The sequence below is a fragment of the Arvicola amphibius genome, chromosome 4 (genome assembly GCF_903992535.2).
Source record: "Arvicola amphibius chromosome 4, mArvAmp1.2, whole genome shotgun sequence".
Taxonomy (NCBI): Eukaryota; Metazoa; Chordata; class Mammalia; order Rodentia; family Cricetidae; genus Arvicola; species Arvicola amphibius.
This window is the reverse complement of record NC_052050.1, coordinates 23,324,975-23,345,986: the sequence shown is the minus strand read 5'-3', so window position 1 is coordinate 23,345,986 and position 21,012 is coordinate 23,324,975. Positions and strand designations below refer to the sequence as shown.

At 48.0% G+C, this 21,012-nt stretch overlaps 1 protein-coding gene across 1 annotated transcript; it reads right to left on the bottom strand.

Moving 5' to 3' along the window:
- Positions 1-2,265: 2,265 nt before the first annotated feature.
- Positions 2,266-6,883, bottom strand: LOC119813186 (cytochrome c oxidase subunit 6A1, mitochondrial). The gene is made up of 2 exons (XM_038328354.2): positions 6,728-6,883; positions 2,266-2,752 (listed from the first exon to the last, which is right to left on the bottom strand). Exons 1-2 carry the CDS (start codon positions 6,881-6,883, stop codon positions 2,450-2,452), a joined length of 459 nt encoding a protein of 152 aa, XP_038184282.2. The 3' UTR covers positions 2,266-2,449.
- Positions 6,884-21,012: the final 14,129 nt, after the last annotated feature.

Here is a 21,012-nt window from a genome sequence, read left to right as displayed (position 1 = left end):
AGCAACCAGCAAGGTTTCAGCATCTCTCCAGCAGGGCTACATGGCTTCTCTTCCCGCCTTCCTTCTCCCAGCATTCAGTTTAGTTTTCCCTGCCTACCTAACTTCTGCCCTATCAACAGGCCAAGTCCCTAAATTCTGCCCTATTCAGTTTCATTATTCATTAATGGTAATCACAACATACAGAGGGGAATCTCAAATCAGAGACAAGAGTGAGTCACTATGGAGACACTTTTTATCATAGCTAGATAGCTTGCTTGCATCTTTCCTTTTTTAAAAAATATGTGTGTTTATTTCTGAGATGGGGTTTGTAGTAGTCCTGTATAGTTCTGGCTGTCCTGTAGACCAGGTTGGCCTTGAACTCAGAGATCCACCTGACTCTGCCTCCCAAATTTTTTTTTGTTTGTTGAGACAGGTTCTCCTGTAGCCCTGGCTACCTCAAACTTGTGTAATTGAAGATGACATTAACTTCTGATCCTCCTGCCTCTCCCTCCCAAGTACTAAAGTTAGAGGTATGTTTCACCACATTTTTAATTTATAGATTTTTTTAATTTATAGATTTTTTTAATGAAATAATTTTAGGTAGACATTCAGTTTAAGGAATAATACCAAGTTGGGCAGTGGTGGCGCATGCCTTTAATCCCAGCACTTGGGAGGCAAAGGCAAGTGGATTTCTGTGAGTTCAAGGCCAGCCTGGACTACAGTGGTAGTTCCAGGACAGGCTCCAAAGCTACAGCGATATTCTACCTCGAAATCCAAAAAAAAAAAAAAAAAAAAAAAAAAAAAAAAGGAAGAAAAGAAATAATACCAAAATCTGAGTATAGTGGTTGGCGCCTATAATCCCAGCACACTCAAGAGGCTGAAGCAGGAGAATAGCTTAAATTTGAAACCAACTTGGCCTACAGAGTGAATTCCAGATCAGCCAAGGTTAAAATGAGACTGTGCCATTACGAAAAACAAAACGGGCTGGGTTTGATCACAGCGCTCAGGAGGATTTTGTGAGTTTGAGGGCAGTCTGGTGTGCATAGTTCTAGGTTAGTCATAACCACATACTAAGACTGTCCTGGGGGAAAAAAGTTGGAAAGAGAGTTCATTGAGTAAATATGTCTGCCACATAAGCATGAGGGCCTGAGTTCAGATCCCCTACAAACACATTTGTAACCCCAGCGTTGGGGTAGGGTGGAAATGGGTGGCTCTCCAGAGTTTACTGATCAGCCATCCTGACCAATTGGTGACTCTTTGGCTCAGTGAGAGATCCTGCGTCCAAAAAATAAGGTGAAGAGTGACAGAAGACGCCTCCCCTCTAGGATCTGCATGCATCATCACACATGTACCCACACATAAATATATTACACATATACACACAAAAACAAGAGGCCCCTGAATGGTATCACTTTGCAAAACTGTAATAAAATGTATCAATAATATTGGCACAGTCCATTAATCTTGTAAAGAATTTTTGTGTTTTCAATTATCTGTGTGTGTCTTGGGGGTGGGGTGTGCGTCATGCATATGGAGGTCAGAGAACTACCTATGGAAGTTAATTTTCTCCTACCATGTGGGTCCTGGTGATGGAACTCAGGTTGCCAGACTTGGTGACAAGGAGACTTGCTGATCTATCTCACCGGCCCCAAGATATTTGTAGTTTTACTAAGCATATGCATGCGAGTGAATAAGTGCTATACAGTTTTATGTCCTGTGTTCCATTTCTATGTCCACCTCTGCAGTGAAACTGCTGAGCAGAGGAGCTGGAGTGGAGCTTGGTGGTAGAGGCTTCCCCAGCTTGCTTAGCTTTCCCAAGGCTCTGGGTTCAGTCTCCAGTACCCACAGAAAGGAAGGGAAGGAAAGTGAGAAAGGAGGATTTGTAGTTACATCACAGAATTCCATGTGTTAAAGATCACACCCATTCCCACCCCCATCGTGTGTGTATAATATGGAGTCCGTTCTCTCATTTCCAGGGATCGACCTTAGATCATAAATTTACATAGTCAGCAAGAGCCTTTATCTACTGAATCATTGGGCCAGCCATCTGCCCATGTCTTAATTCTTGGTGCTGCTAACCTTCCCTCTTCTAAAACTTTACCACTTCAAAGGTGCAATCAATCTGTAACATTTTAGGATTGACTTTTTTCATGCAGTATAATTCCTGGAGATCCATCCAAAATTTTGTATATAGCAGTGGTTTATTCTTCTTTTTAGTCCATGGTATAGATAGATCACTACCGTTTTAATTTATTATGTTCTAGCCTAGCCTGTTTTTTTTTTTTAACTTTGAGTTATTTATTTAGGCCATCCCCTCTCATAGCAAAGGGATGGAAGATCAGTGTAATGGTCACTGCTGGATACAAGGAAAGATGAGCTTAGCGCCCCATGCGCTTTCATGGTCCACAAAGAGTAACGGTCCAAACCAGTGCTGTGGTCCCTTGCTGCCTGGGGGAGGTCCAGGTCCTCTTTACTCATCCTCATAGCCAGTCGGAAGCGGGTTCACATGAGGGTTGTGGAAGAGGGTATGGTTACCATCTCCCCAGGGGAAGGGCTTGGTCCTGATGCGGAGATGGGGGTAGGCGACGAACTCGGGTCTCTCGTGCTCTCCCTGCCACGACTTCAGGAAGACGTTGAGCATGCTCACTCCCACCCCGGGCAGCGCCACGAAGTAGGTGAGGGCCTTCCACATGCGAGCTAAACCCTCCTCTCCGTGGGCGCCACTCGACATGGGCCGCCCCACCCGTGGGAGGGCCCGGCCCAGCAGCCCCGACACCCGTTACCCGCACACCGACGACACCATCTTGAAACTACCCCTAGTCTGTTTTTGAGACAAGGTCTTATATATCCCACACTGGCCTTGAACTTCCTATATAGCCAGGGATGATGCTGGACTTCTTAGTTCTGGGATTACAAGTGTGCACCTCCACACATAGTTTATACCATTAATTTATCCATTCATCTGTTGATGGACAACTGAGCTAATTCTACTTTTTGGGCTACAAATAAGTTCCTTGAACATTTGTCTCCAGATTTTTCTGTGAACATAATTATTTTTAGGATATGTTTATTACTTTATTATGACACATCCATATTTTTATTTTTTAATTTTATTGATTTTTATTAAGCTCTACATTTTCTCTGCTCCCCTCCCTGTCTCTCCCCTCTCCTTCAACCCTCTTCCAAGGTCCCCATGCTCCAAGTTTATTCAGGAGATCTTGTCTTTTTCTACTTTCCATGTAGATTAGATCTTTGTGTGTCTCTCTTAGGGGCCTCATTGTTGTCTAGGTTCTCTGGGATTGTGATTTGTAGGCTGGTTTTCTTTGCTTTATGTTTTAAAACCATGAGTGAGTACATGTGATAATTGTCTTTCTAGGTCTGGGTTACCTCACTCAAAATGTTTTCTAGCTCCATCCATTTGTCTTTAAAATTCAAGATGTTATTTTTTTCTGCTGTGTAGTACTCCATTGTGTAAATGTACCACATTTTCCTTATCCTTTCTTCAGTCAAGGGGCATTTAGGTTGTTTCCAGGTTCTGGCTATGACAAACAATACTGCTATGAACATAGTTGAGCACATGTCCTTGTGGCATGATTGAGCATCCTTTGGATATATACCCAAAAGTGGTATTACTGGGTCTTGAGGAAGGTCATTTCCTAATTTTCTGAGAAATTGCCACACTGGCATCCAAAGGGGTTCTACCAGCTTACACTCCCACCAGCAATGCAGGAGTGTTCCCTTTACCCCACAACCTCGCCAGCATAAGTTGTCATCAGTGTGTTTGATCTTGGTCATTCTTACAGGTGTAAGATGGAATCTCAGAGTTGTTTTGATTTGCATTTTTCTATTGACTAAGGATGTTGAGCATTTCCTAAAGTATCTTTCAGCCATTTTAGATTCCTCTGTTGAGCGTTCTCTGTTTAGGTCTGTACTCTATTTTTTTATTGGATTATTTGTTCTTTTGATGACCAATTTCTTGAGTTCTTTGTATATTTTGGAGATCAGACCTCTGTCTGATGTGGGGTTGGTGAAGAATCTTTTCAGTTTTCAGTTTCAGGAGGTCCCATTTATTAATTGTTTCTCTCAGTGTCTGTGCTGCTGGTGTTCTATGGCATCCAAAGGGGTTCTACCAGCTTACACTCCCACCAGCAATGCAGGAGTGTTCCCTTTACCCCACAACCTCTCCAGCATAAGTTGTCATCAGTGTGTTTGATCTTGGTCATTCTTACAGGTGTAAGATGGAATCTCAGAGTTGTTTTGATTTGCATTTTTCTATTGACTAAGGATGTTGAGCATTTCCTAAAGTATCTTTCAGCCATTTTAGATTCCTCTGTTGAGCGTTCTCTGTTTAGGTCTGTACTCTATTTTTTTATTGGATTATTTGTTCTTTTGATGACCAATTTCTTGAGTTCTTTGTATATTTTGGAGATCAGACCTCTGTCTGATGTGGGGTTGGTGAAGAATCTTTTCAGTTTTCAGTTTCAGGAGGTCCCATTTATTAATTGTTTCTCTCAGTGTCTGTGCTGCTGGTGTTCTATTTAGGAAGTGGTCTCCTGTGCCAATGTGTTCAAGTGTACTTCCCACTTTCTCTTCTGTGAGGTTCAGTGTGGCTGGCTTTTTGTTGAGGTCTTTGATCCATTTGGAGCATGGTGATAAATATGGATCTAGAACATAGTTATTTTTTTCTTTTTTTAAAGTTCTGTCATTCTTTTTTAATATTTATTTATTATGTATACAATGTTCTGTCTGTGTGTATGCCTGCAGGCCAGAAGAGGGCACCAGACCTCATTACAGATGGTTGTGAGCCACCATGTGGCTGTGGGGAATTGAACTCAGGACCTTTGGAAGAACAGGCAATGCTCTTAACCGCTGAGCCATCTCTCCAGCCCCCTATTTTTTTTTCTTTTGAGACAGGGTCTCATTCACTGTGTAGATTTGGCTGGCCTGGAACTTGCTATGTAGAACAGGCTGGCTCATAGTGAACCCTTGCCACTGCTCCCCTATTACTAGAATCAAAGGTATACACCACTGTGCTCAGTAAACATAAACATTTTTAACATTACAAAGTTTTGCTGATCAATAAAGTTTTCTCAATTTGTACTCACTAGCAGTGAGTGAAATAGCCCATTTCTCTTGGTTAAATGTTTTATAATCACAATTATTAAACTTCTTGACCCTTTGGGCTTGGCATTATTATCTCCATTTAGTAAATGAGGGTATTTGAAGCTCATAGTAAGTCATTTTCCCAAGATCACATGCTGTTAAGTGGCAAAGAAGAACTTGGATTCCAAGATAATTGATCCCTTTTTACCACATCAGACATTGTCAGACTGGAGGCCTCTACATTTAGCTAAGGTTTCTGGGAAGAGTATGGCAGTACTAGCAGAGAGAGATGCTGGAGGCAAGGATATTCTTGGAGTAACCTGGGTCTAATTCGGACAACATTAGTTCATAGACTCAGAGCAGCTGTACTGAAAAGTGAAGATGCTGTGGTGTGTGGCCTTGATGTGATTTCCCCTTTAGCAGAGGCTGATGTGAATGTAGCCCTTGAGCAATGTCCTTCCTGACCTGAAACCTGAAATGAGAAAGGAGGATCTAGCTTTTGAATGCATATCAAAGATCCTCCTTGGAAATGGAGTTGAATGTTTCTCAGGTCAGAGGAACTGGAGGTCCATAGAGAGTGAGCTATTCCAGAGGGGTAAAGCACGTCGTTGGTGCTTTTTGTTGTTGTTGTTTTGTTTTTTGAGACAGGGTTTCTCAGTGTAGCCTTGGCTGTCCTGGAACTTGCTCTGTAGACCAGGCTACCCTCAAACTCACTGAGATCTTCCTGCCTCTGCCTCCCTAGTGCTGACATTAAAGGCATGGGCCACTACTGCCCCACCTGTTGCTTTTAATGGCAAGGGACTACAGTTCCTTTAGACACACACACACATACTCTTTCCATGAGCACTGTGGAGCGAGAGGGCACAAGCAAAAATGCCAGTCCATTTCATAGTCTTAACTTTACCCCTGTGCTTTTTTCCCAATATCATGGATATCTAGGTCCAGAGAAGCTGGAGAAATCATCTGCCTCTCAGCCACAGACAGAGGCTGAAGATAAGTGAAAATCTGATAGATTAGTAAAGATGCCAACTTGCAACCTAGGAGGGGGAGCGCATTTCTTTAGTCCCAGCACTTAGGAGGCAGAAGCAGGCAGTTAGAGGCCAGTTTGTTCTGTAGAACAAGATTCAGGACAGCCAGGGCTACACCAAGAAACCCTAAAAACAAAAACAAAAAAAAAAAAAAAAAAAGATGCCAGCTTACAGGAGAGGAAGTTTGGCTCCTGAGAGCTTCCATCTACTTCAAGGCTACCACCTTCCACTTCCTGATGGTGTTGGCTCTTGTTTGAATGATTTTGCCATTGTTCCCTTGACCCTTTCCAGTAGCTGTGAACCCATAACATCCCCACCCTACCCCCAATTACTTAAGGTTTCAGAACCAAAGTGATATTCTCTCTTTCCTCTCCCCTCTCTTTTTTCATTTGTCTGGAATAGTGTATCTCCCAGTGGCACCCCATTCCCACCCACAAACATTGAAGTCAAAACCAGGGATTCTAAGGGGTATGGAGGGCCCACGTAAACCAGGGAGCATAAGGGATATGTGGGACCCATGTTGCATTGTTGAAATGACTAGAGCTATCCATCCTAAGATTTTTGTCTTGTGATTAGAAGTTCTTAACAAAAAGCAGATTGGCTCCCACCCCCCTTACTGAGGTTTCCTGACTCAGACATCCTGAATGATGCTGAGAAGTCTTCGGTGGAGTCTGGATGTTGCCTGACTGGGGTATCTCAAAATCCTGCTTGTTCCTTCTCTTTGGATCCTCTAGTCCAGGTCCCTCCTCTCCTTGGCACCTCTCCCTTCCCATTCCTCCTTTCTCCTCTCTCTCTCAGCAAGTTTTTTATGTGATTACAGGCACTGCATGGTAATTAGTGCTAAACTCATTTGCACAACTACAGTTAATTGGCTACAACAATTAATTAATGTGTTGGAAATTTGGCACTGGAAAAAAAAAGTTTGTCATCAAAAAAAAAAGGACAAAAAATTGTAGAGTGAGATACCCACAAAAATCGAGGGCAGGCTTCAAAAGCCCAGCTGGGCCTTCAACTTCAGGCCAGCTTAGATGCCTTCCCCTCTCAACTTCAACGAATTTTCCTCTTTCATTTTTATCTCCTTTTTCTTTTTTCTTTTCTTTTCTCTTCCTTTTTTTTTTTTTTTTTTTAACTTAAGCAAACTCATTTCCCTGATAAAATATAGCATGACTAATGGCTAGAGCATGTAAAAATCATTGGGAAAATGTCCTTGGAAGACGAATGCATTTTCAGCAGAATAATTAACTTAATTAACAAATTCACATGCATATTCATCAGGCTATTAATGTCTTCTCGGCTCAGCTTGATGAACATTGCGGTAATAACCATCTCATTTACATACTGCATTCTACTGCGATCCAAAACAGATACAACATACAGGCATACACACACACACAGGAATACACACAACATGCCTAGGCTGCTCTTCTAGGTTGACTAGGAACGTGTGTGTGTGTGTGTGTGTGTGTGTGTGTGTGTGTGTGTGTTTGAGTGTGTGTACTCCAACTGGGCTGTGTGATCTACTGAGGGTCATGACTCAGGTGACTAGGCTTACACACATGTGGATGTCTGAGAGAAGTTCATATTCCCTCTCTCTCTCTCTCTCTGCCTCTTTTTTTTTTTCTTGTTTCCTTTTCTCTGTGTCATTTTCTCTCTTCTCTCACCCCCCCCCCAACCTCTCTAGGGAAAAACTTGGTATCCGTGCCAACTTTTCCCCCCTCCTCTCCTCCCTCTCTTCTCCTTCCCCTCTCCCAACTGCTGCCAGCCTGCATCAGCGCCGAATTGCCATCTCCTTGAGCTCTCTGTGGAGCAATCTCAGAGAGCAGTAAGGTGTGACGCGGGGCTCTGCCGGCTCCGCAGCACCGCCTGCGGAAAGAGCGCAGGATGGCGGAGAAAGATTAAGAGAAATCGCGAGCAGGGCTCGGCTGCCATTGGTGTGTGCAAACGCTGAGGAGGAAGGGAGAGGGAGAGTGAGGAGGGGGGAGAGAAAGGGGGAAAAACCAGCAGCTGTCGGCCTAATTCTTCTAACACTCTGCTTGTGGTCATATTAGAAAAACAGATTATGCCCCTCGGTGCCACTCACTTATACTTGACATACGTTAATGTTCTATATCTCCATTCTTGGGTCTTCACAATGATGGACTTGGGTCTAGGAGATGGGCCAGTGTGGCCAAGAGGCACAGAGAGCCTGTCCTCTTATTCTTTCCTGACCCCCAACCCCAGTCTCATCTGACCCTTTAGAAACGATGGCGCAGCCTTTATTCCCAGCACTATGGAGGCAGAGACAGGTGGATCTCTGTGAGTTTGAGGCCAGTCTGATCTACAGAGCTATGGGGAGAGGGGAGAGAAGAAAAACTCCGTTTGCAGCTAACATACCATTTAGCCCTGCCTATTGCAGCCATTTAGAAGGTGCAGAGATAGGATACCCAGAAGCCCTTTCCCCTAAGGGTCTCAGTCAGGGGTGCTCCCTCTCTCCTCTCCTCTCTTCTCCTCTCTCCTCATTTCTCCTCTCTCCTCTCATTTTCTCTCTCTCCTCTTCCTCTACACACACACACCCTTTAGAGTCTTTTTTATTGTTGTTTTCAAGACAGGGTTCCTCTGTGAAGCTTTGGCAGTCCTAGAACTCACTCTGTAGACCAGGCTGGCCTCCAGTTCACAGAGATCTGCCTGCCTCTGCCTCCTGAGCACTAGGTTTAAAGGCAGGACTGTCGCCACCACGCAGCTCCTTTAGCGTTTTAATAAAGATCTCTTTAAGGCCAAGAGAGACTGTGTGGCAGTTTCTCCTCTAATCTTTGTGTGAGGCCGCCCCCACAATAAGAAATTGGGAGAGGCCAGAGAAAGGGTGCTTTAAGAGGGCCTTTAGAGAAACCATAAGCAAAACCAAAAAACGACCAAAAAAAAAGAAAAAAAAAAAAGAGGCCAGAATTGTTTCTAGGTTGCTATAGAAACCAGGTTTCCTCTTCCTAGTAGGAAGGGAGGAGTGCCTGAGTCCTCTCTCCTTCCACCAATCCTGAAGGTTGTACAAGCAGAGCTTGCCAAGGCCTGAGGAAGGGCTCATCTTGGAGGACAAGTCAAGCATCCCCCTCAACTGGCCCACCAATTCAGAGTCCTTTGACCCCCACTTTCCCTACCTTCCCACCCCAATATTCAGTCAAAGGCTTTTTTTCCTCTGGTGCCTTGTCCTCTGTGGGGACCTGTTGCTTAGCAACCACTACTGCCTTCTTCCTAATAACTCACAGGGACTGAGAGATATAATATCTGTCTCTATATTCAGTTCCTCTCCCCTGTCTATTTATATTTAATAACTGAAGCACTGTCTTGGGTTCCCTTGGTACCTGTTTTAGAGGACTCTTAGAAGGATCAGACCTGCGGAAGGTTACACCTGAGGAAGAACAGGGAAGAGTAGGAAAAAGAAGGAAAGTGTGTTCTCCTAAAGTATGGTTGGAGAGGGAAAGAATTAGCCAGTACTGTGGAAAGGAGGAATCTGTTTCTTAGGGTCGCTGCTAAGACCTGGAGTGCATCCTGGCAGGTGGCGTCCCGAGGCTGGCACCTTCTCACTTTCCACCCTGACCCCCACTGTTGATTCTTGACCATTTCTCCCGTGTCTCTCTCACATTTCTTCCATTGTTGTTTTTGTTTCAGGACCGGGTTTCTCTGTGCAGCCCTGACCATCCTGGAACTCGCTTTGTAGACCAGGCTAGCCTTGAATTCAGAGGTTCACCTGTTTCGGTCAACTACATGCAGGGATTAAAGCAATATCTCTAAATCTGAGAGACTCTAGTGTCTGGATGTTGGTGTGTCAGAGGTATTATACTGCAGGAAGTCCTTCTAGGGCCCTGGGTATCACCCAAAAGCTTTCTGTTCTCTAGAAAGGAGTTCTGAGCTCTTTACCAGAAAACCCCCAGCTGATGTGTCAGTGGAAGCTATGCAGTATCACCAGAAATGAAGCCAGACCTGGGCATGCTGGTGTACACCTCTAATCCTAGCACTCAAGAGGCTGAGGCAGGTAGACCGCTGTGAGTGCAAGACTATCTGGATGGTGAAATGAATACCAGGCCAGTCAGGCTTACACAACAAAACCCTGTCTCCAAAAGGAGTTAAGAGGCCAAGGTTTGAGTTCACCTATTCTTACTTTCCTATGTTCTGGTTATTCTACTTAACCTTTTCACACTGTTATTGCTAAATCTGTACACCACATACGGTCACAGCATTTCCCTCGTTAGACCTTAGCAGAACCAGTTAAAGTGATAAGTGGAAGGGAACAAATTTAACTTAAGTATTATTTTAAGGTAGGAAAAGTATCTGATTTCTGGGAAGAGGGTGGTGTATTGAATTGATCCCAGATCTGGGCTTCGGAAAAGCCCTTTCCACAGCTTTCCAAACTGCTCATCTTCCATTCTTTTGTTGACAATAAGGGTATAACTCTGCCTTCTGATCAGTAGCAGTGGGAATAATAAATCCAAATCAAACACAGAGCTCTTGAGAGTCATCTGGTATCCTTTTCATCTTTCTCACCTCCCAGTCCTAACCTCAGATCTCTAGTTCAAGGTTTGGCCTAAGTGACCCCCCCCCCCGTCTGTCTGTCTGTCTGTCTGTCTGTCTCTCTCTCTCTCTCTCTCTCTCTCACACACACACACACACACACACACACACACACACACACACACACACACACACACACACGGCCCTCTACTCCTTTCCTTGGCCAGCACATTCCTTGCCATCATACTAGCTCACAGACATACAATTCTGCCCACCATACCCCCCTTCGCCAAACCTCTTCCAAGGGGAGCCTTCTGTGGGAGACAGATGGGGTGTCTGCAATGGAAAAGGCTCTGGGCTTCACGCCGCCTTGGGTGGGCAGCCCCTCATCTCCCCTCTACTCCTTCTCCCCACCTAAGACACTCAGATTCACCCTGGGAAGCCCTGGTTGTTGCTGAGGATTCTGTCTTCCTTCTCAGGTCCAGTCTCAGCTAAGACAGCATTTTCCTCTGGAGACTGCACCCCCCCCACGCAAGTACAGTGCAAAGGAGGAAGCCAGCCTCCGTGTGGTGGGGCTCACGTAGAGAACCTACGGCCTTTCATTGAGAACTAGATGGTTAGGGTTTAGGACCTGAGTTGACAGAAGCAGCTAAGACTGTACAGCATCTTTGTTCTAGAAACCTGGAGTCCCTGGGGGGAAGCTCAGCTTGGGGAAGGGAACGAGAACTAACATTACAGAGCACCAACTGTGAGCCAGGCACGGTGCCAGACCATTTCCATACCTGCACTCAACCAGGAAGGGAGGAGTCAGAGGATTTGTCTCAGGAGCCCTCAGCGTCACGGTACAGTTGACCACCTACCCTTTGATTCTGTGATAGCACCGTCAGTTTTCTGACCCCCTCCCCCGGGCTGGTCCTTTCTTCCGTCTCCTCTGTTTACTTTACTCCTTGGTCTCCATCGGGTCACACCCCTCCCACACACACATCATCCTTTTCTAGGCTGCTATTTGTCCTGTTTTCTGAAGTCTTCGCATAGTTTCACACTTGCTTATGCAGCCATTTGAAATTTTTTAAAAAATATGTATGTGTATGTGTGTGGGTTTGTGCACATGAGTGCAGGTACCCACAGAAGCCAGAAGAAGGCATCAGGTCCCCTGGGAACTGGAGTTAACTGATCAGCTGTGAGCCACCTGATGGGGGTGCTGAGAACAGAATTCAAGTCCACTGCAAAGGCAGTGTGTGCACTCAACCACTGAGCCATCTCCCCAGTCCTTTGTGCAGGCGTTTGAATGACATAAAGCCTTTGTTCGCTTTAATGATAAGTTCCAGACGAGCAATTTGTGCTCACTCTTGTGCTCTCAGTACCCAGCACAGTGCCTAGCGTAAAACAATTGTATGACAATTATTTGTTGAATGAGTGATAAAGGGATACATCTCTGGCCCAAACTTAGCTTATTAACAATTCCTTCACCCCGGAACTGAAGCATCGAGTGTGTGAACCAAGAAGTAGGGTGCCTGGGGAGTCAGACCACCTTATTCACCCTAGAAATGCCATCAGGACAAGACTAACATTAGACCCTTCCCGTCATCCAGAGCATAGCCACACCTTCCTACTCTCTGCCTTCTCAGTGCCAAGACAGCCCAAAGGCCTGATCATTTTCCCCATGGAGAGGCCTGGAATCAGGTCATGTGAGCTTGGAGGGGGGGGGTCATCAGGATAGGGTGCCCTAAGAAAATTCCCCTTTCCTACCTCAGCCAAGACTACAGAGACCATCTGGTGCCACCCCTCTGTTTGCTTCTCTCTCTGGGTTTTGGGGGAGATGCTTAAGCTAAGTAGGAAGAGTAGACAATTTAGTAGAAAAGGGAGCTGTGTGCTCCTTGAAATGCCTGGGAGCTGAGTGCAGAGTCTCATCCGGGTGACTGGAGCATGGGAATAGCAGGTCCTATGCTGCTGCTCTTTCCAGACCTCGGGAAGCAGGCAGACCTGTAGGTGGTGTCCTGCCCCCAGCCTCAGGCTTATCTGACCCTTTTGCTGCCTTTCTCACCTCAGACATCATCTCCCTGTCTGTGGGGGGTTAGAGTCGAGCTAAGCCTCATAGTTCCTTGCTCTGCCTAATCATTCCATATTCCTAGCCTTGTACAAGCACACAGTTAGCAAGCATCCAGGCTCTAGCACTCTGAGCCAACTGAGTTCCAATACCCAGCCCTCAGAGCAGCTTCTCAGCCAGGTTCCCGATGGCACCCCCTCAGTGCCCAGGTATCTTGGGTCATGGTTCTGGAAGTCGTTCTGGGAAGTGTTGCTCTCTCTGACCCTACTTGTTCTCTGGGTCTCTAATAAAACAGGACAACTCAGGCTGTAGGCCAAGTCCTTGTGTCCTCATCAAAGGCAGCATCTGTCCCCCTCCAAAAAGATAACCCTGCGGGGAGGACGTGAGGCAGGCTCATGGGAGAAACCCCCGATCTTGCCTGGGTTCTCACGCCAGATTCCATAGCAGGCACGGATTGTGAGTGAGGACGCAGACAGACACAGAGGCCTCCACAGGCCCTCCCAGGGCTGCATGCCTCTGAGCCCCTGCACACGAAAGCCCCTCCTGGGCTTACCCAACTACCTGGGCTGCTGCTGTTGCCAGGCGGCCTTCTTTTATTCATGCGTTGTTTTATTGCTGGCAAATGCTGCTGCTTGCCGCTGTTGGAGGCGTTCCTGCCAAATCCATCCCAACATCTTGGCCTGGCATCAGGGCGGCATGCTAATGTGGAAATTTAAAGAGCCGCTCAGCTTTAAAGCGGAATTTTAAATGAACAGCAGTGCTCCAAGGGGACCTAGGCAGAATCGAACAGTATCTGATCTACCCCCTTCTCCTCCCATCCCCACAGCATCACCTCAAGTTCCTCCTTCCTTTGATATGGACACTGGAAGAGGCAGTGACACGAGACACATGCCAGGGGAAGAGGGAGGAACTGGGCACCCCCCCCACTTAGAACCAAGAAGGCATTCACTGCTTAGTCCTATGGGCAAATGGAGGCAGGCACTCTTTTCTCAAAGGATCAGGCTTGGCGTTGGTGAAACTGAGGTTTCCGCTCACGAAGAGAAGGCCTGCTCTACGGGGAAGAGAGAAACAGGAGTGGATTCCGTGAAGGTGGGAAACACACAACAGTGCACCCTAACTAAGATGTGTGCACATCACTGCATGTGCAAGTTAGTTAGGATGCTTGCTGAGGCCAACACAGCAAAAATCCACACAGTTCACCATCCCCAACGAGTGGAGGGGAATCACCCATACTTAGAGTACCAACCTTTCTTCACGCACCCGTCACCATCCTAATGCAGAGCAAGCCAGCTCTTGCCAACTGCTAGTCTGAACTGTGCCCTAGGTTCTTCCATACACCCCACTTTCCCAGCTCCTGGAAGCTGCCTCGAGTCAGCCATGCTGATGGAGCCCTGTAGCTTCTCTGCCAGGAGGGGATGGGAGGCATTAGAGGTCATCCTGTGTACCTGTCCGAGTACCAGAGATGACAGGTTCAAGTATATCATGTGGGAGGGGTGTTGGGTCCATCTTTAGGAGAGATGACATCTATGGAGATGAGATTGGCAGAACCTATGGCTCTCTGATTTCCTCTTCTTACAGGTAGCCCACGGTTACCAGGAAGCATTGAGTAGATGGCCTCAAGACACCATGCTTATGGTAGCAGAAGGCTTCATGGTTTCCAGGGTCACTAGGTCCTCAGGAATCTGATATGCTACATCCACCAGAGGTTCTGTCGTAACTCACTTGGTGGCCTTAACCTGACCCCAGGCCGCCAAGCTAAGAGATGCTCCCAGACCTCCTCCAAGATTTCTCCTCCCTGGAAGAAGAATCTGGTTCCTCTAAGAGTTAGAGTGGCTGCCAGCCAAGGTGCTTGGGGCAGGCCTGGGGCATGCAGCTGGCACCTGCCCATCAGATCCCTGAGGAGTACCCTCCTCCACTCTCATGGTCCCACTTAGATGGCTCCTGGGCTGTAAGGAAACAGGAGAAAACTTTGAACTGGAAAGCCTCTCATCTTCCATTCTATTGGAAGTTACTCCATCAAGCCTAGACACACTAAAGACCACCAGGCAACTTAATGTAGCAGGAGTTGAGCTAGGGTTACATATGGGAACTTGGGAAGTGAGGCTGGGGCTGGAGTTATTAAGCTCAAGAAATGTATGAAGAACAACTCCATGTGAGTGAGGTGGGATGTGAATGGGGGAACTGAATGAATCCGCCCTCTCATCTAATTAGCAACATGCAAATAATATGCAAATAGCATACTCTTTGTTTCGAGGCTACCTGGCCTGTGCTTTTTGAAAATGGTTTGTAAAGAAACCTCCAGGCAGTACCTGAAAATCCCAAGACATGGGAATATTCAGATACAGTGTGGCTGTGCAGGTCTCGCTTACCTAGTTCTATGTGGGCTCAATCTCCTCTCTGTGGACCTCAGTTTCCCTGTGTGTGAAATGGCAAGATTATATGGGACGGTGTCTGAGGCTTCTCTCCAGGGCTGACAGCCCGGGGTTCCCTGATGTGGGGCATGGTGCCAGTGAAAGGTGGAAGGGCTGATGTCACGATGGGGTGGAAGCCAGGGCCCTTGGCTTTCTTTTCCCTGCCACCCACCCCAGTTCTATCATGCCATCTCCACTCCTGCCATCCCCAAGTGGGCACGTTTCTAATGATGGTTTGGGGTCCCACCTGGTGCCTTTATCCACACAGTCTCCTTTACCTGGAATGTTCTCTCTGTTTCAGTCTTCCACCTGATCACACTCCAGCTCCAAAGCTTTGTTTTTCCTCTCCACTCCAAGGTTATGGCAAGATGCTCTGCTTCCGGGTACCTCTAAGCACTGTCGAAGCTGCTGTCCTTTCCCAGTCTTGGAGAGACGACTTGGTGACTAAGAGAGCATACTGCTTTTGCAGGGACCTGAGTTTGGTTCCCAGCACCTATATCAGGCAACTCACAACTGCTCATAACTCCAACATCAGGAGAACCCAACACCTCTGTCTTCCATGAGCTCCCACACACAGATGCATCCACATGATTAAAAATAATCTTTTAAAATTTATTTACTTAATATGCATTGGTGTTTTGCCTGCATGCATGTGTGAGGAGGTCAGATTTCCTGGCACTGGAGTCACAGACAGTTGTGAACTGCCATGTGGGTGCTGGGAATTGAACCCGGGTCTTCTGGAAGAGCAGCTGGTGCTCTTAACCTGAGTCATCTCTCCAGCACCAGAGATAAATATTTTAATAAGCATTGTGTTAATGTTTTAACAAAAAAGAGACTGACTCCTGTCTAAGTGTATGAGCTTCTCAGAGCCACTTTAACAAAGCAGCAGCTTTGGCAGCTTACAGCAACAAAAAATTATTTTCTCACATTTCTGGCACCAAGAGGATCAACATCAGTTCCCTGGGCCAAAATCAAGGTGCCACCAGCATCAAGCTCTCTGGAGACTGTGGGAGGTAATCTTCTTCCAGCTTCCAGTCTAGATGCTCCCTCCCTCTGTCTCCTCATCCCCTTCCCCACACATGATCCAGGCTCTCAGGATCTCCTGCAAGGCCTAGACACTGAACTACACCCCCACCCCCCAGGCTCAGGATCTCCTGCAAGGGCTAGACACTGAACTACATCCATCCCCCCAGGCTCAGGATCTCCTGCAAGGGCTAGACACTGAACTACATCCATCCCCCCAGGCTCAGGATCTCCTGCAAGGGCTAGACACTGAACTACATCCATCCCCCCAGGCTCAGGATCTCCTGCAAGGGCTAGACACTGAACTACATCCATCCCCCCAGGCTCAGGATCTCCTGCAAGGGCTAGACACTGAACTACATCCCCAGTCTTTTAAATTTTTTATTTTGAGATGGGGTCTCTCTGAGTTGCCCAGGTTGGCCACACATTTGAGATAATCTAGCCTAGGCCTCTCTAGTGACAGCACTTACAGGCCTGCCTTTCTCTTATAAAGACACATGTGGTGCCATCTGAAGCCCACCCACTCACATGACCCAGAATAGCCCCCCGCCTTAAGATTTCTAATGCAATCACATCTAGGAAGGCATTTTTTTTCCAGATAAGGTAATATTCACAGGTTCTCAAGATTAAAACATGGGCATATCTTTAGGAGTATAATTAGTCTAGTTCTCACCCTAGTTAAGTCCTGCAATAATCCTGAAACATAGGTTTCTATATTCTAGAGGGGAGGTTCTGAGGCTTGGGAAGACTGAGCCACCTACCAAAGGTCAACATGGATGTTAGATGACAGAGCTAGAAGCCAGATGAACTTGATTCCAGAGCCAGCCTGCTTCTAGTGTCACCAGGAGCCTCTGTTTGGACCCCAGGTCCTGGCCCAGATTCTTACTTGCATGGATATGTAGAAAGAGAAAGATGGGTGGGCCGGGGAAGGACAGGTGAGTCCCACCCAGCCTTGCCATCCTGGAAGCACTGTCTTGATTTGCCAAGCCACCTCACTGCCTCTCTAATCCTCTGCCGCCAACCCTGACCTTTTATTCACAAGTCTGGAATCCCCCCAGTTGCAGCCCCCTGCCAGCAACTCCTGCCCAGAATAGTGGCACAGTGCCTAGACTTCAGGCAGGAGATATCAAATCACAGAACCAGAGGGACATCTGGAGGTCACCTCATCCAGCCTTGTGCCCACAGCCAGTCCAGCTCACAAAGACAGAGACAGACAGGACCAGGCTGGGAGGTAGCAGAAAGGTGGGACACCCTCCTCTCTCTTCAGCTCTCCTCTTCTTCCTCACCGGTACAGCATTTCTACTGGGTGTCCTTAGTTCTAACCTTCCAGACCAGTATAATGGAAGCTGGCCAGAGCCAGCTAAGTCCTCCTATCTATCGAATTCTCCAAAAGGCAAGGCAAGGTTTCTGGCTAAAGTCCTTTCTGGACCTCTCTAAGTGGTCTGTCTACATAGTCCTGGCTGACTGTCCTGAAACTCACTTTGTAGACAAACCTGGCCTTGAACTCACAGAAATCCACCGGCCTCTGTCTCCTAAGCGCTGAGATTAAAGGTGTTCACCACTATATCCGGCTTAAATTCGTCATCTTCAAAATGGATTGGATAATGGTGACGATGGGAAAGCCCATCTCACAGGACCATGACAGAGATAATAACGCAGCCCAAGTAAAAAGAAATCCAATCACTACTTGGAGCAAGGCAGGTACTGCGGAAATATTTTGTCACACCTCTTCAGCCCTCCTGCCAAAACCCATTCCTCCTGGTTAACCCGGACTCCTGCTCACCTCAGCCAGTCTGGTCTGCCTTGTGCGCTAGACTGTGAACTCCTCTAGGCAGAATGTTGTTCATTTTTCAATCTCCTGCCGTTCCCTCCCCAGTGTCTAAGACTGTACGTGGGCATGCAGGCTCCATACATTTGATAAATAAGCGGGTGAGTGTATGAGTCACACCCCCAGGTTCTGACATCCACCACCAATCCGCCTCTGTAGGACTCTGTCGGCGGACTCCAGGCTCCCAACGCAGCGGCTGGGAAAGCGACGCTGCAGCTTTAAGATTCTCCCGGGCGTCCTGGGTTGCCAAGGCGCGGTTGCCAGGGACCTGCGCGGAGCGGCGTCCGGCCTTTAACGCGCGGGCGCTGGGTTTCCGCTGCCGCCGCAGCCGCCGCAGCCGCCGCCGGGCCGTGTCGGGCTCGGCTCCTCCGAACCGTCTGGCGTACTTGGCACCGGCCCCCGCTCCTCAGTGCCCCCGCGGTGCGTGGCAGGCTGTGGCTTCATTATCCTGATTGATTCCTCCTGCTCCCCGACACCGTGGGGGCCCCGGCCAAGGAAGGGGGAGGGAAGCGGCATCTGCGGGGCCCATTCCCGGTCCTCGACTCAGCCGCTCCTCGACCCAGCCGCTCCTCGGGCTGCCCGGCTACCGGCCCTCGCCGGTCATGGGCGGAGTGGGAGCCTACCAGGGAAGAGCAGAGCCTCCCTCGCCTGGCTCAGTGCTGCCGCCCTAGGAACAGAAAGGGGTCTGGGTGGGGAAGGAGACTGTGCTGGACTGAGAACTCAGATGAAGAGCAAAATGGGAAGGTGACATCTGTCTCCTGGCCAAGGCTGAGCGACACGTATCTTAACACCGCCCTCCTTGGTCTCCCAAGTATGCTTCTGTGGTGACGAAGCCTTGGTAAGGTCTGGCCGGACCTGCGGGAGTCCTGGGCAAGAAGACCCCTCCTCAGAATCGGGTACCTACACCCCAACCAAGGGCTGAAACCTTGGTGGAAAGAAAGCACCTGGGGGCCAGGCCTGAAGGTGGAGTGTCTTCATTCTGCCACTTGGCCTGTGACCTGGGCAAGTAACTTCCTTTCTCAGCCATGATAAATATCTCCCAACATCAGTGGTTACATAATTTGCAGTGTGTTGGTGCCAGGAGCCTAGCTAAGTTCACCAGAAAGAAGGAAGGATGCTGGGGAGTGGGGCTGGCCTCCGTCCCTGTGTTATTTGGGGTAGATCACTTGAGGAAAGTGAGTGTCCTCCACGGTTTAATTCCCTTAACTGAGAAGACCCTGAACCTTCCAGCCAACCTTGCCCCCCACCCCCTGTCAGAGGAGAAAGACAAAACCTTCCGCCTCACCTCTGTGTACATGCGCGGGCGCGTTTGGCATGGAAAGGCATGACATAGATTGAATATCTCCGTTCACTTCAGGCTCTCTCACCATGCCCATGCCTGGGGCCTGGCCACCAGCTCTGACAGTCTCCCCCTAGTGTCTGAGCTCGGTCCTATCCAAGGGCCTGGTGAGTCTCTATAGGACTCTAGTGAGTACCTCATTACCACACCGGAAGCTCTGGGAAAGAGGGAGTTGGTGGAGCATTTAAGGCCATTTTCTCCGGAGCTGTGACAGTTTTCTTTGGTGAACACAATTGGGGTCACCCCACAACTTGGTGCCTAAGTCTAGGCCTATCTTTTCTGTGAATTTATTCATTTATTCTTCCAATTCACATTTACTGGGTGACCACACCGGGCCAGCAGCTGAGAGTGTGAGAACAGGCACCCACCCATAGGGTAGCAAGTGTGCCATTCTGAATCTACAGGCCAGCCAAATGCACAGCCCTCCCTCTAGTTCAGGGGCATTAGCGGTAGCAGGACCTCCCAGATTCTAGAACAGTCTACATGGTCTACGATACCTTTCCCTTCTTCCTGAACATGCTCTTGACCTGTACTTACTGGGGGCCGGGGGCAGATCATAAAATTTGAGTCTGGGGCCGGGCGGTGGTGGCGCACGCCTTTAATCCCAGCACTCGGGAGGCAGAGGCAGGCGGATCTCTGTGAGTTCGAGACCAGCCTGGTCTACAAGAGCTAGTTCCAGGACAGGCTCCAAAGCCACAGAGAAACCCTGTCTCGAAAAACAAAAAACAAAAAAAAAAAAAATTGAGTCTGGGGCTCTTGTTCTCTCTGTTTTATTGGGATTACCAGTTTTTGCAACAACCATGTATTACTTTTCAAGAGAAAATGCAATAAAAACATGACCGTTTTTGTAGGGAGGGACCAGGGAGGGGTTCCCTCACATATACCCTGGTAATCTGAGTTAGGTCAGCACAGGTATCTAGCTAGCCTGCCAACCTGCACTGGAACCTTGATCAATGTGGCCCCATAAGCAGCTGCCTCGGTCTCCTCTACTGGCCTGGCTGGCTTGCTCCGTTCTAGTGCCTCCAGACCTCTGCACTACTTCCTGTTAGTACAAACCATATGAGACCCTCAATGTGGAGTCTCCAGGCAGAAGAGGAAGCCACAGCCGCCTAGTGGCTGCCAGGGAGACTGGCAGGAAGGGGCTTCACCAACGGTCTCCTGGGAAACAGTGAGCTCCCCACAGAAGGGCCATTTGGAAATAAAATTGCTGCCTCTGTGTGTGTGTGTGTGTGTGTGTGTGTGTGTGTGTGTGTGTGTGTGTGTCGGTGCTGAGGGAGACGGGGAGTTAAGCTCCCCCAGTGCCCTCTGCTCTTCTTGCTCCACAGGGAAAATCTCTCATTGGCTCTTTCACCGCCTCCCCAAATCCAATTCCTCTTCGTATGCTCTTTTGGGACTTGAAAGTATCTTTAAAAATGTCTCTATAGATTCCTGATGCAAGCGGAGGAGAAGAGCCCTGGGGTGAGGGTCGGAAACCCAGGTTCTCGTCCTTTCTGCCTTGCCTGTGGCCCTGACCTGTTTTAGCCACTTGCCGAGTCTTGGCTTCCAACTTTTCGAAAAGGGAGCCAGAGAAGATTTCCCATCCTTATGAGTCCCTGCCTTGCGGCTCCTTCCAAGGCACTTGAATAGCAGCGGGGCATTCTAAGCCATCCTCTCTGCCCTTGGGACAGATAGCCATAGGTGCAACCAGTGCTTAACGCAGCCTGGTCCTCGGTCTGCATATGCACTCCTGTGGGCAATAGGTACTTTTTTGGAGTGACGTTTACACTGAGAAGGTC

Bases quoted from the DNA above. Each gene is read 5' to 3' on its own strand.
- LOC119813186 (XM_038328354.2), bottom strand. From the start codon at position 6,883: ATGGGAAGGGAGAGGTGCCAAGGAGAGGAGGGACCTGGACTAGAGGAT. The intron at 2,753-6,727 runs GTAAGGGGGGTG...GGGTAACGGGTG, and splicing joins GTCTGAGTCAGGAAACCTCA to TCGGGGCTGCTGGGCCGGGC.